Source organism: Propithecus coquereli, unplaced genomic scaffold, assembly GCF_000956105.1.
Source record: "Propithecus coquereli isolate 6110/MARCELLA unplaced genomic scaffold, Pcoq_1.0 Scaffold241, whole genome shotgun sequence".
NCBI lineage: Eukaryota > Metazoa > Chordata > Mammalia > Primates > Indriidae > Propithecus > Propithecus coquereli.
Genome location: NW_012147964.1, coordinates 3,295,212 through 3,309,136, shown reverse-complemented (window position 1 = coordinate 3,309,136; position 13,925 = coordinate 3,295,212). Strand labels below are relative to the sequence as shown.

Here is a 13,925-nt window from a genome sequence, read left to right as displayed (position 1 = left end):
GCTGTGCCCGCCGCGCTTGGTGGGGGAGACGAAAGTGCAAACAGGTGGTCCCGCTTCTTGCTGGGAGGAACCGGGAGGGGTGTCGCTCCGGGATGTAAGGCACTGGCAGAAGGGGCGTGGGGGGCACTCAGCTTCCCCAGGACCCACCCCCGCGCCCCACGCAGGGCAGGGTGCCGGGGCACGCCCAGCTCTCTCTCTAGCTCTGAGGGGGGCACGGCGATGAGGGGTCCGCGACGGAAGGTGGCGGGGTGGAGGGGGAGGGGGAGGGGTGCCCGCGGCCCCCCCACATCCCAGCTGGACAAGGAGGGGGCGGGTGTCGGGGATCAGGCACTTAAACCACTCGCTCTCACCTCCCACCTCCAGGGGCTAGTGGGGGGAGGGTCCTCCCGTCCCAGACACTCCAGACCGGGGCACCCCCTTTCCCAGGGGGCACCCCCTTTCTCGGGGAGCTCTGGGTCTCCCGGCTCCCCCCATGCCCTTCCTCAGAAAGTGCATCTCTTACAGTGTGTGCAACGTGGATCCCTCCCCCGGGGGGTGCAGAGCTGGGCTGGGGCGGGGGTCAGGGGGCGGCCTCCTATGCGGGGGTGGGGCCGGGTCAATTGCATAGAGACTCCTCCTCCCAGTGGGGCAGGCGCGAGGGCTGAGACCGTCCCCAGCAAGAGAGAGTCCGCAAGCGCTTCGCAGGGGGCGTGGAGAGGGGAGGCCAAACGGCAGGACCCTCCCTCCCAATGGCAGAAGGTGCCTGCCACGCATCCGTGGTGCATCTGCGGTCCCCGCCAGGAGGGCAGGCCGGCGCCACACGCCCTCCTGCGCCCTGGCCACCTGCCCGCCTGCCACTGAGGTCTCTGCTGCCCGAGGCCGGCGGGGGTCCTGGGTCTCTCCCCTTCCCCCCCAGCGGCTGATCCACGGGGGGGCCAGTCCGTGTCCCAGCTGGGGGGCGGGTGCCCAGGGAGCGGCGGCCTCGCTGGGTGTCTCGCCTGTCGGGCCTGGGTGCGGGCACCAGGCCGTGCTCACCTGGTCTCTGGGCAGAGTCGGGCATCTGTCCTTCCGGAGATGAGTAACCTGGGAAGACGCCCGTGGAGCGGTCTCCCATGGGGCGGCGGCCTCGGAGTCCCGAGAGAGTCGCAAACGTCTTTACTTTCTGTCTTCTTGGTTGGGTGGGTTTGCTTTTTGTTTTTTTTTTCCGGTTTGTCTTTTTTTTTGTTTTGTTTTTTCCTTTTCCTCCTGTGTGGTGTACGCGTCTCTGTGTTGTCTTTCCGGCCGGGCTGGGAGTCGGCGGGGTGTTCTTGCTCTAATTTTCCACCGAAAATGTGGGGGCTGCGCTGACCCGCCCCCGGATTCTCGGGATGATGGAGACGGGGCGTGGGGAGAAGACCGGTGTTATCCCAGATACCAGGACTGGGTGGTCCGGGGGGAAGGCGGGGGGGGGGGAGAGAGAGAGAGAGAAATTGAGGTTCAGGTTTTGCCCTTTCCCAAACCGCCCCCCCCCGCAACGCTGTGACCTCGGTTTCCCCATCCCACGCTGCCTCGACCTGCTGGATGACCCTGGGCGAGTGCTTCTGCCTCTGAACAAGGCTGCCAGACGTGACAGGAGGCCCAGTGATGGGCAAACCAAAAAATTTTTTTTTTTGAGACAGGGTCTCCCTCTGTTACTCAGACTGGAGTGCAGTGGCATCATCACAGCTCACTGCAGCCTCCAACTCCTGGGCTCAAGCGATCCTCCTGCCTCAGCCTCCCGAGTAGCTGCGACTACAGGTGTGCACCATCACGCCCAGCTAATTTTTCTACTTTTAGTAGAGATGGGGTCTTGCTGTTGCTCAGGCTGGTCTCGAACTCCTGGCCTCAAGGGATCCTCCCGCCTCAGCCTCCCAGAGCGCTGGGACTACAGGTGTGAGCCACCGCGCCCGGCCTGAGAATTCTTTTCCTGTAAGTCGCTCCCGTACAGTGTTGAGATATACTTATACAGCGTAAGTCTATCTCACGAAAACCTGGGGATATACTTACACTGAAAAAACGATCTGTGGATCTGGAATTGAAATTTAACTGACAGTCCTGTATTTTTATTTGCTAAATTTGGCAGCCTGAGCTCTAAGCCCCTGGCCCTGACTACAAGACGGGGTGAGGGAGAGGTTTTGGTGGGGAAGGAGGGTGTGGTTCCCGCCTGGCCACCCTACCCAGGCACTGTGACTGCGGTTGCTCCTTTACTTTTGTAAAGCAAAGATTTTCCCATTTAATATTCGCCCACTACAACCCCCGTGAAGGAGGGATAGGTGTCCCCCGGCCGCCCTGCTTTGCAGGGAAGGAAGTGAGGCTCAGAGAAGTCAAGTCTCTTGCCCAAGGTCACCAGCATGGGAAAGTGGCAGAGCGGGAACTTGAACACAGGCCTGTCTGGCTCCATCTGTCATTTCTGCTTCTGCCTGGGGCCAGCCCCTCGTCTGCCACTCAGGAGCCCCTCGGCACCGTCTGGGCGCTGTCCTGGCATGAAAGCTCCGGCCGCTCGTTCCCCGGAAGCGCAGTGAGAGCAGAGGGTAGCTTTCAACCCCATTTTACAGAGCGGGAAACTGAGGCTTACAGGGCAGGCTTGCGTGGGACTGCACCACGGGGACGTGTGGCTTGGGGACAGCTCCAGCCTCAGTCTCTTCAGAGAAGCGGCTGTAAGACCCCTGCCCTGGAAATGCAAATCTCCAACCCCGGGGCACCCAGTCTGGCCTGTGTTGAGGGGGGCACCCCATGGTCCCCCTGAGGTCAGAGGTCAGAGGTCAGAGGCAGGGCTGCCCTCCGCCCTGCGGTAAATCAGTCCATCGAGCCCCCTCCGACAGCCGCTGGGCCGGCTGATGGAACTGGCGCCGCGGTTCCCAGCCCCCTACCTTCAGCCAAGTTCAAGTTCATCTTGGCCATTACCTCATGTCTGGTTTCTGCTGGCAACCAGACTGACTCTGGGCGTGACCCTCCCGCGGCGGAGGACGGCTCCCCTCAGCCCTGATCGCTCCTCCCGCCTCGCCCAGCGTCTGCCTGGCTCTGGCCCCAGTAAGAGGGGCACCCTCCCACTTGTCTCAGGGAGACCGAGGCAGTGGGCCTGGGGGGTGAGGTCCAGGCTGCAGCCCCCAGTGTGGCTCTGGGCGTGTGACTTAACCTCTGCGGATTGCATGGGGCAGGGTGGGACCGAGGCCCGCTCTGGGGGATGGATGGGGAAAGACACAAAGGGATGGCGGGTGACTGACCAGGGCAGGATCAATTGGCATTGATCGTGGGGTATTGATCGGGGGCGGGGCTGCGGCTGGGCAGTCCGGGCTGCTGGCGGGGAGGAAGGCAGGGGAGGCAACCCCGCGGGGAACAAGAAGGCGGAGGCAGAAGTGCCGACTGGCCACAATCGGGCAGAGGCCGCCAAGCTCCGCCAAGCTTCCTCCTACTCCTCCCTCTCCCCATCTCCTCCATCTAGGGGGCTCTCAGTCGCCCCCCCCACAAGACCTGCCTCTCGATGACACCCAGCCTGGGGACCTCCCCTCCCCTGCCAACCCATGCTCCCTTGAGAGTCTCTCCGAAATCTGTCACCTCCCTTCTGTGCCCTGGAAAGTTCCTTTTGACTCCCAGACACCGCTGTGCCCCTCCCTCACTCTAAACCCTTCCATGGCTCCCCACTGCTCCCAGGGCAAAGACCGAGCTGTCACTCTTCCACATTCCAGCTGTTTCCCCACCTTCCCCAAACACATCCTGCCTGGAACACCTTCCCCTCCCCCACCAGGCCAGCATTTGACACCCAGCTCAGCCACCCACCCTCCCCCAGGTTCCACCACCCTCCCTGGGTCCCCAGAGGAGTCCTGCTGGCCGAGAGAGGGAGGCTGAGAAGCATTGGGATCCGAGGCACTGCCCTTGCCTGCCTCGGTTTCTCTCCCCTGCGGCCCGGTGGGGCGGGGCTGTGGGCTGGTGGGAGAGTCGGGTCAGGAAGTTGGGAAGGCAAAGCCGGGCTTCCTCCCAGGCCTGTTTTATTAGTTTTGGCCTCTGAAGCAATTAAGACATTCCCAGCCTCCTGTGGGGAGGGGCCTGGTGGGGGCGGGAGGGAGGCACCGGCGCCATCAGCCCTGGGGGAGAAAGGGCGGCCATGGGGGGCTCGAAGCTCAAAGCGGGGAGTCCTGGGGCCTGGCTTGAATCCCCGGCTCACTGGGGGACTCCTGTCCCTGGTCCCCCGGGCTCTGGGGTGCAGGGTGCAGGGCAGGATGCTTAATATTCGGGTATGTGGGGAGGTCTTGACCTCTGAGTGCCCTTTCTGGATGAAGCCTGTCCTCCAATCCCCTTCAAAGGTCCCCTGGGGTGGGGGGTGCCCAAGGCCAGAGGAAGAGACTGAGGTTCAGAGTGGGCGAGGCAGCTGACTCTAGGACTCCTAACCCCAGCATACTGGTCTTCCCCAAACCCAGGAGAAGCAGCCCAACGACCCCTGCGTCCTCCTCTGCCCCCGTGTCATCCTCTGGCTGGTTCTGTGGAGTACAGGGACCAGGGCCAAGCGGGGCCTGGGAGAAGAGGGAGGAGGTAGCCGCCCACAGGCCAGAGCCTCCTGGGGGGCCTGGCTGACGCCTGGCGGGGCGGGGAACACCCGTCCTCTCCAACACTCCGGCCTCCAGGGCGCCCCCAACAAGCAGGCCAGCCGCGGAGAGTCCCCAGGAGGCCTGGGCCTGGTGGAAGGCTCCATGGGTTGCACCCATGCGGCTGAGGATGGGGACGCAGACATGTCCCCCAACCCCGAGCCCTGCCTGCCTAGTCACCACAGAAAACCTCCCACAGTGGCTGGAAGATGTGAACACGGCCTCCGGGACCCCCAGGGACCCCCACTGAACCCCACGTTCTGCAGTTGTGGAGCGGCCAGGTGGCCAGCCCTCTCTGGTCTGTTTTATATCCTTCCAGCCCTCCCCGACAGGCCCCAGGGGCAGGGGCTCCGGGGTCCAGCCACCACCCGCAGACACAGGGCTGGTCACACGCTCCCGGCCACACTCAGCATGGATGAGCACCCGTGACCGGGCAGGCAGTGGGTGCCGGGGACACTTGGGCCTGGCCAAGGGCTGAGGATGCCCCCAGCTCCCAGGGATGGGCCCCAGTCTGGACCCGCCAGGACTCTGCCCTGACTGCTGTGCAGCCTCAGACAACTCACTTCCCCTCTCTGAACTTCTTCTGTCTGGTCCTCAACCAACCTGCCTTCCTTCCTGCACACACCCAGCTGCGGCAGCCAAGTAAATGCCACCCCTGCTTGCCCACACCCCTGCCCACCCTGTGTGTCTGGGGTGGGGGCTCAGATGCTACCCTGGGAGGCCCCTGCCAGGGGCAGCCACCCCCGGTCCCTCTGGGCCAGCGGCACACGGAAGGGGATGGAGGCTGGGGAGAGGTGGAGAGTCCCAGCGGACATGCTGTGTGACCCTGGGCAGATTCCCTTGCCTCTCTGGGCCTCAGTTTCCCCAACTATACAAATGGGACTCGGGCGGTAATAACCTTGGCCCCGCAGCTCTGCCGTGACCGTCTCCCGGGAGACGCCCTAGGGAAGCGGCAGGCGGGGTGTGGAGTGTGGGGTGTGGGGCTGCGCCACACGCCCTGGGCCGGGGTGGAGGCGGATCGGGCCTTGCCAGGTCCCTGAGCCTCAAAGATCAGCCAGGCGAGGGCTCTAGGCCCAGGCAGGGCTTGGGGATCGGCCTCCTGAGCCGAGGCTGTGGCGTAGGACCCAGCAGGCCCACCTGTCCCTGAGCCCCCCCAGGCCGGTCCCTCTGCCCTGCCCGCCCACCCCCAGCTGGCCTCTTGGCCCCTACCTGTGCCTGATAAATGCCTGCAGGATCCCTTGGTCCTAATCCCACAAAGGAACGGTTTGCAGGGGACGTGTCGGGCGTAGAGTAGGCTGCGGGGAGGAGAGAGACCGAGAGCCCGTTAGCGAGGGGGCATGCGGGAGCAGGGGCTGCCCTGGGCCGGGCCCAGAGAGGGTGGCCGCCGCCCAGCGTCACACAGCCGGGCCTGCGCACCCAGCACCGGGGGCCTCCGAGCCTGCCGCCCTCCCCCAGCTGAACTGGGCCCCCTGAAAAGCCCGAGGTGGGCTTGGCGTGTATGTGTGGGGGAGGGGACAGGGCTCCTGACTCGAGGGGACCCAGGGTCACGGCTGAGCTCGCTAAGGCGGGGGTGGGGGGCGTCTGCCAGGAGGGAAGGCGGAGGATGAAAGATTCATAACTCAGAAACCGCCTGTGAATTATTCAGGGTGTTCCACTGCCTGCCCCATCCTGCCGCCGCGGCCCGCGGCCCGCGCAGCGCCATTAATTATTGAGGGTGCTTTTTGTGTTCATCTTCCTCCTGGAGAGGGCGCGGGCGGCCCGGGCGTCTGCGTACATACGCGCACACGCAGTTTTTCATCTCCCGGATTACGCTCTGCCAGCCCGTGCCTGAGTCACTGCCCAGGGATGCCGGGGACCCTGGTGGGGGGAGGGGAGGCGGCCACGGGTGGGTCCCCAGGTGGCCTTGGCTGGGGTGGGGCAGGTGGGAAGCAGCGCGTTCTGGGGGCTTAAGCGGGGTAGATGTGTAGCTAAGAGCCCTGGTGCAGGAGAAGAGGACGGAATCCGTGTTTATCCTGCACCTATTAAGTGTCTACTGTGTGCCGGGCACTGGGCATAACCCCGTGGACCTACCCAGGAAACACTATTGTTGCTCCTGTGTCTGAGCAGGCAGGTAGGTCGTGAGGGCCGCCTGGTGCTGCGCGCAACGTCCTCCCCGAGCCTCCCTGGTCCACGCCCCGGCTTGCGTCCCACCACCCTGCAACTCGTGCACTGGGACTGACCCCTTTTGTAGCTGAGAAAACTGAGGCTCAGAGAGGGGAGGACATCTGCCCAAGGTCACACAGGGATGGAGCTGCAGAGGCGGGTTTGGGGGCTCACCCCTTCCAGTGTGCCCATCGGGGCGAGCACTCGGGGACACCTGTCTCTGGGAGCCAGGGTGGACCCCAGAGGAGGGTGGATGGCCCACCCGAGCCTGTGTGGGAGTCACAAGGAGAGCCACGGGGGGTGGGCAGACCCCAGGACAGGGGTCCTAGGAGCTGTTTTCCTGCCCGGAGCTGCCCCACGTCCGGGAGTGGGCAAGGGGCCTGCAGGACATCACCTGGAACCACACCCAGGGGTGGAAACATCTAGAAGGTGGGAGGCCGCTAAACAGGGGCTTCCGGGGTCAGATGGGCAGGTGGGGACGGTCCCATCTACAGGTACGGCCCGGCCCCAGCCCCAGCCCATGTCACCCAAAGGAACGCAGGGCCCAGTGTGGCTTGTTCTCTGCCCCCAGAAGCCAGAACTCTGGAAATTTTTACTTAAAACATCCCGATTTCAAAATGATAACAACAGAGTCTCATTTTCCACAAACAAAAGATATCTCAGGCTGGCCCTCGGGCCACCAGTTGGAGATCTTAGTCGACTGCCGGCTGCTGGACGTAGGGGGGCTTTCAGAGACCCCCAGGCCACTCGGTGAAGGGGCAGAGCCCCGCTGCTTATCTTGGCCTGTGGCTGGGTCCTGCGGTCCCGAGGCTGCCGCGGCCCCACGTTGGCCTGACCACGTGGCCCCCAGGCTGTCTCTGCAGACCCACCAAACTCGCCAGTTCCCGCCGGGCCAGGCCTGACCTCTGAGCCCGGCAGTGGGGCTGGGAAGGGCAGGGGGCCCCTGGGGACATCCGCCCCACCAGGGTCACCGCTTCCCGCGTGCTTACTGGCCGAGGTCTGCGACGCAGCTCCTCCCTCGGAGGTGGCGGCGGGTTTGGTGGCAGGGGGGAGCGCCAGCCGAGACAGCCCCGGGGGCGGAGGCGCCAGCATCTGGGCGGAAAGGCAGTGGCTGGACATTTTGAGCTGACCACTTCCATTTAACTGGGGGAACAGAGAGACACGTGGTTAAGGGGGCAGGCGCCCCCTCCGCCTCGGGCTGCTGGCGCCGGACGCCCCCAGCTCTGTCCACGGCCCCGCCGGGGTGGCCATGACGAGTTTGCTGGGTCTGAGAACGGCCAGAGGTGGGTCCCTGGGGACGCGTCACCTGGGCCAGGGGCGTTGCTGGGTGACACTCCCTGCACCTGTTCCTTAAGCCACTTCCTCCTGACAACGTCTTCCTAATTCAGGTCGCCGGGAGTGCACGGTAAGTAGCGCGACACGCTGTGCCCCAGCTTCCGAGATCCGAAACGCCCTGAATGCCGGAGCGCCCTGTGGGGGTTTCCCGGGTGGGTGTTTCCAGTCGGTGCCCGCCTGCCCGAGTGCCGTGCGGATGTGCACACGGCTGCAGGGACCAGCAGGTGCTGGCCAGGCCCCCGGGGCCGCGATGTCACGCGTGGGCCAGAAACCCTCACATCCGGAAGATCTGAATTGCAACCCGCGTCAGCTGACGCCCAGTGCTACGCGGATGAGGGGACCTGGTACCCGAGTCCACCACGAAACCTTTCAAAGTAGAAGCCGAGTTTGAGCACACGGTGCCCCAGTAGGTCGCTGGCGGCTGCCAGGAGGAACCTGTGCCTGTCCTACTCACCGGTCCGGGCTGCTGGCTGGCCGGGTCGCAGGCCAGCGAGACGAGATCTTTGAGCGGGTCCTGGGGGTTGAGATGAGGCGGGTAGCGGATGGCCGTGTGGGGGAAGTAGGTGGACGCGGTCTGGGGCAGGATGGACGTCGTGGGGAAATGCAGGGCCGAGGATGGGTGGGGACTCCGGGCAATCCCTGCGGAGACAGCGGGAGGCGACGGTTAGGGTTAAGGTTGGGGTTAGGCTCAGGCTGGTCTCGAACTCCCGGCCTCAAGCAATCCTCCCGCCTCGGCCTCCCAGACTGCTGGAATCACAGGCATGAGCCATCGCACCTGGCCATATTTTTTTTTTTAACTGAGGACGACGTGGTGGCCCTCAGAGGACATGCCACTTGCCTGAGGCCACACAGCAAGCAGATGGCAGACCTGGGAGTCGAGTCCCGTGCCATCTGGACTCATGGTCCACACTCCAAACCCGAGGTCAGCAAACTCTTTCCATAAAGAGCCGGAGAATGAGTATTTTTTTAAACCGACATAAAATTCGCATATCATAAAATTCACCCTGTTAAGTGTCCAAGTAGTAGTTTTCAGTATTTTCACAAAGTTATGCAACCAACATCACTAATTCCAGAACATTCTATTCCCCCAAAAGGAAGCCCCGTCCCCATCGGCAGTCACTCCCCACCCCTTCCCCCAGACCCTGGCGACCACGAATCCATGTCCTTTCTCTGCGGATCTGCCTGTTCTGGACATTTCATGTAAATGGAGTCTCACACTGTGTCCTTCTGTGTCTGGCATCTCTCAATGAGCACGATGTCCTCAAGGTCCCTCCACGCTGTGGCCTGTGTCAGAGCCTCGTCCCTTTTCCTGGCTGAGTGATGTTCCACTGCAATATCTGCTTTTCCCTTTTTTCTAAACAGTTCGGCGATTTCCAGCCTATTCTCTCTGTAGAGCAGTCCCTCCTCTCCCCCGTCTCCCTAGTCCCTGGCCAGAGACTCAATATTGTCAGCTTTTCGGCCGTAGGGTCTCTGTCCTGCCACTGCAGTGTGGAAGCAGCCGGGGGTGATATACAAATGGGCCATGGCCGTGTGTCAATAAAACTTTATTTATACGAACAGGCAGCCCGAGGGCTGTCACCTGCTGACCCCTGGTCCACATCACTGCGCGGCTTTGATCTGTGCCTGCCTCCCTGCCTACGTGTCTGCGTCCTTGTGTGGAACTAAATAATTCACCGTTATAACACGGGGTAATAACCAGTATTTGAGGCCTCCCACGAGGCACCCCATTTAATCCTAATGACAACCGTGGGAGGTGGGGACATTGATTAGCCCCGATTGACAGGTGGGGGAGGGAGGGCCACGTGTACAGCAACCAGCTCAGCCCCGACCCGAGCTGTCTGATGTCTTCGTCCTTCTGTGACGATGACCCTGTGGGTCTCTCTCTGACTTGGTGGGGCACCCTTACTTCTGGGGACATGCCTGACCCTGGACAGGCCCTGCCTCAGTTTCAGCCTTGGCCTTGCGGCTTGAGAAATGGGCAGAGGGGTGCAGCCTGACCCCTCAGGCCTCAGCTGGGCCATGGCACAGGAGAGAGAGCGCTGTGGGCCGCGGCCGTACTGGCAGCTTCTGGCTCTGCCTGCCTGCCTACCTGTCAGTGCCTGGGGTTGGAATGCAGGCTTCAGCCTCTTCTTGTACAGAAGGGGAAACTGAGGCCCAAAGAGGCTCAGCCACACCCCTTGGCAGGCTCGGACCATGCCCTGGGTGCTGTCTACCACAACACCTTTATGGGTTTTTTTTTTGTCTTGCTGGAAGGCTACAGTAACAGGACTCATGGTCAGACATCTGGTGGGACTTCCCTGGCCACTGGCTGAGAAGGCCCGCTGCCCTCCCTGCCCGGGGCCCTGGGTGCTCACCGCTGTGCACGGCGATGACAGGCCGGTGGTGCTGGGTGAAGCTGGACAGGCGGGGGGAGTCCTGGGGGGACGGGCTGTTGAATGGCGACTTGTCCATCTCTGTCTTCTTCACCGGGGACGAGATGCCTGCAGAGGGAGCAGGATGAGAGGGTCACCGGCTGGTCACAAAGGGTTAGCATCGTTTCCCTGCCCCGTCTTCTACCAGAATTCTGGGGCTTGGGGCCGGAAGCCCATTGCGCAGAGGAGCAAGTAGAGGCTCAGTGCAGAGACGGGGGCTGCCCAGGGCCCCCGGACCTCACAGCCCGGCTCTTGTCCTTCTCTCCTTCCACAGAAATCGGACGGCTCAGGGCCGCCCCCCATGCCCCGGGTTGGGGGCAGAGGGTCAAAGCCCGCTGGGCCCCTACCAGCTAAGTTTCACAGACAAGGCGGCTCTGGGCTTGCACTCCGTGCCCATGCTGGGGGGCGGGGGGAGGGACGGAGCCTTCCTGAGGCTTCAGCGACACACGTCCACGTGGGCCCTCTGCCATTCCCGCCGGCGTCACTCCACACACGGGGCCTGGCGACGCTCGGGAACCCCCAGGAGGCCGCGTGACCTGGGGCGGGCGGTGGCGCCGGCCCTTTTCCTAAAACTTGGAATCTCGCCCAACTCTGGGCTTCCCACCGGGGGCGTCTGGGGATGGCGGCTGAGGACTAAGGATCCGCCACCCGTCTGAGGACAAGCCCACTGCTGTCTGGTGTCCTTGGACATGGGGACGCTTTTCCAAGGATGCCTTGGGCCTTAATTTTCTGGGGGAAAGTCAGCTGCCCCGAGACCCAAAGAATGATATTACTGCAAGAGCCGCTGCTACCGGAGTGGGCGCGGGGGACTGCGGGGTGCCCCTGATGTTTGCACCCCTGCCTTGAAAATAAGCGAGAACGTAACAGGGGCCCCGGTGAGGGCCGCCTGGGGGATTTCGGGGAGGCTGGCGTGGAGTCGTGGCTCTGGAGCCGGAATGCCTGGGCCTTCCTGGGTGGTGCCTTGGCCTGTTGATCTGTAAAACGGGCACATACTTGGCAGAGACTATGGCACAGAATGAAACTTGCTCAAGGAGCCCCCACCAGCGTCAAGTTGAGAACAGACCATCCTAGTGCTGGGCGCGGAGCAGCCCCTGGGAAATGCCAGCCCACCCCAGCGCTCCCCCACCCCCACCTCCGCCAGCATCCTCCTCCCGCGAAGCCTTTTCAAGCCAGAGCTAAGGATCGCGGCTTGCCTTAAAACATGCAGAGTCCTGGGCCCTGCCCCGTGCCTGGAGTTAGAATCTCAGGGAAGTGTGGCTTGGAGAACCATGTTTTTAGAAATGATTTTTAAATTTTACTGTAGGGGCAGACACATCTACGGAGACCATTCAACCAGGGGGACATGTTTAGCTTCCCTGTCACTTGGCCCAGTGTCCCCTAACGCTAAGGTCTCGCTCTCCCAGCACTGGGCACACTGGGCCAGATGGTCCCCTGGGGCGGGGGCAGCATTCCTGGCCTCCACCCACCCCATGCCAGGAGCATCCCCGCCCGTGACAACCACAGATGTCCCCAGACATTGCCCAGTGTCCCCTGGAGACAGGGTGCCCTGGTGAGAACCCTTGGGGTCCTCAGAGGCTGTCGCTATCTCGCGGGTCCCCGTCCCGTGCGCACGGGCAGGGATGTGCGTAAGCGCTGCTCCCACTCGGGGACCGCTCCAGCCTCTCTTGCGGCCACGGACCAGGGTGAACCGAGATCCGGCCCCCAAGGGACACTCAGCTTGTCATCTGCCTTTGCTGTTAGAAACCTGGGTGTCCCCCCCGCCCTGCCCACACCACGCTGCGTGGGAGTGAACCTGTCACTGGGCGCATCCCCGCAGCGGGTCGCCAGAGCCGGGGGACCCGTCCATGGCTGCCCCCGGGGAGCGGCACCCAGGACGCCCGAGTGGGACACAGGGAAGGTGACCCCTCCAGCTGTGCCGGCCTGTGCGGGGCAGGGAACGCCCGGGGCCCTGGGCTGGGCGTGGGGGAGGCCGGTCCTGTAGGTATGTGTGTGTGTGTGTGTGTGTGTGTGTGTCTCCAAGGCCCTGGGCTGGGCATGGGGGAGGCCGGTCCTGTAGGGGTGTGTGTGTGTGTGTGTGTGTGTGTGTGTGTGTGTGTGTGTGTCGGGGGTGGCGGCCCCCTGCCGGGCATGCAGCAGCGGCGGGAACGAGGTGAGGGTTTTCCAACGCTCGCTTAGGAGGATTTCCTAGAACAGCCTGTCCTGGATGGAAAGTCTGGCTCAGACCCCGCCTCCCACCGCCACATCCCTGCAGACGCTTCTAGAGCTTCCTGAGACAGGCCCGTGGGAGCCAGCGCAGGCCAGGAGGAAGGGGGAGCCCGGCCCTGCCACCTCCAGGAAGAACAACCCCAGGTGCTCCCGGGCGGGGTGGGAAAGGGATGGAATCCGCACCCCGCGCTGGAGCACCCCCGTCTGTGCGGCAAACACGCCAGAACCCCTGCCCAGCTGATCCGCCGCGCTCATCCCTGCCCGGCCGGCAGGTCCCGCACAGACCCCAGTGGCCAACTCTGCTCCTCCGAGCCTCCTGCCTGTCCCCGACGGAGAATGCTGACCTCTAGGGACCACACGGGCCCACGGGGTCCCCCATCGGGGCATGTTTCTGTTCGTGTGACACGAATGCCTGTCTGTCCTCCACGGGGGTGTCCACTCTTTGTTTAACACAGAGGCCTGGGTGTCCCCATTCGAGCACCCGTCTGTGTGCCCAGCACACAAGCCCGTCCCCCACGGAAAGGCCAGCTCCCTGGCGGGGGACAGAACTGCCCAGGGGGAGGACACCCCTGGGAGGACACGGGCCCCTCGCGTGTCGTGTTCCTCGTGATGCCCCGAGCAGAGCGCACAGGAGTCGCCTCCTTCTGCCCGGCGTGGGTGGGTGATCAGGGGAGGCCCCGGCAGGACGTGGCCAGGAGGAAGGGCCGGAACGATCGAAGGCCCAGAGGCTGGCGCATGGGGCCTGCAGGGAGTGGCTGCGGGGGCCCGGCCTGGCATGGGGCTGGCACGAGCACCCCAGGCCTCTGCCCCGCCAGGCACCGGAGTGTGGCTGCAGAGAGCCGGGGCGGGGGCGCAGCCAAGCGCCGCCCGGAGAAGCGGCCCGGCGGCCACTGCAGAGGAAAGGAGAGCTGCTCTAATCAGCTTAGCCCCGTTAATGAGCGGCTAATTGGGGGCTGTCTAGACAGGAAGCTGGAACGCGGGGGCTGGCCAGTGGTGGTGGAGGAGGAGGAGGCGGAGGAGGAAGAGCGTCCCAGAGTGTGGCCAGAAGCGAAGGGCACCTTCGGGGCGGAGGCGGAAGCATCGGCCATGAACTCTGGGCTCTGCCCCTTGCCTGCCGTGGGACCTCTGGGCCTCAGTTTCCCCAGGGGCAGCCCCGACCCCACAGGGTAGAGAGCGTCGAGGAGTGGCTTCGCATATCGCAGGAGCCCCACAAAAGGCAGTGAGTGAGGTGGCCTGGTTCCGTGTCCCTGTGCAC

General features: G+C 63.7%; 1 protein-coding gene across 4 annotated transcripts in view; it reads right to left on the bottom strand.

Annotated features, from left to right (window-relative positions):
* Positions 1-297: 297 nt before the first annotated feature.
* NFIC (nuclear factor I/C (CCAAT-binding transcription factor)) overlaps positions 298-13,925 on the bottom strand; it is a 56,338-nt gene continuing 42,710 nt past the window's right edge. Inside the window, exons 7-11 of one of the 4 annotated variants that reach the window (XM_012646275.1) lie at positions 10,409-10,534; positions 8,509-8,693; positions 7,709-7,862; positions 5,787-5,872; positions 298-1,398 (exon numbers count right to left, since the gene is read on the bottom strand). In XM_012646275.1, the coding sequence (XP_012501729.1) occupies positions 1,381-1,398; positions 5,787-5,872; positions 7,709-7,862; positions 8,509-8,693; positions 10,409-10,534 (569 nt within the window). In that variant the 3' untranslated portion in view covers positions 298-1,380. Of the gene's footprint in view, positions 1,399-5,786; positions 5,873-6,647; positions 7,863-8,508; positions 8,694-10,408; positions 10,535-13,925 lie in introns of those variants that run through there. The other 3 variants (XM_012646277.1, XR_001137583.1, XM_012646278.1) reach the window with 3 other exon arrangements.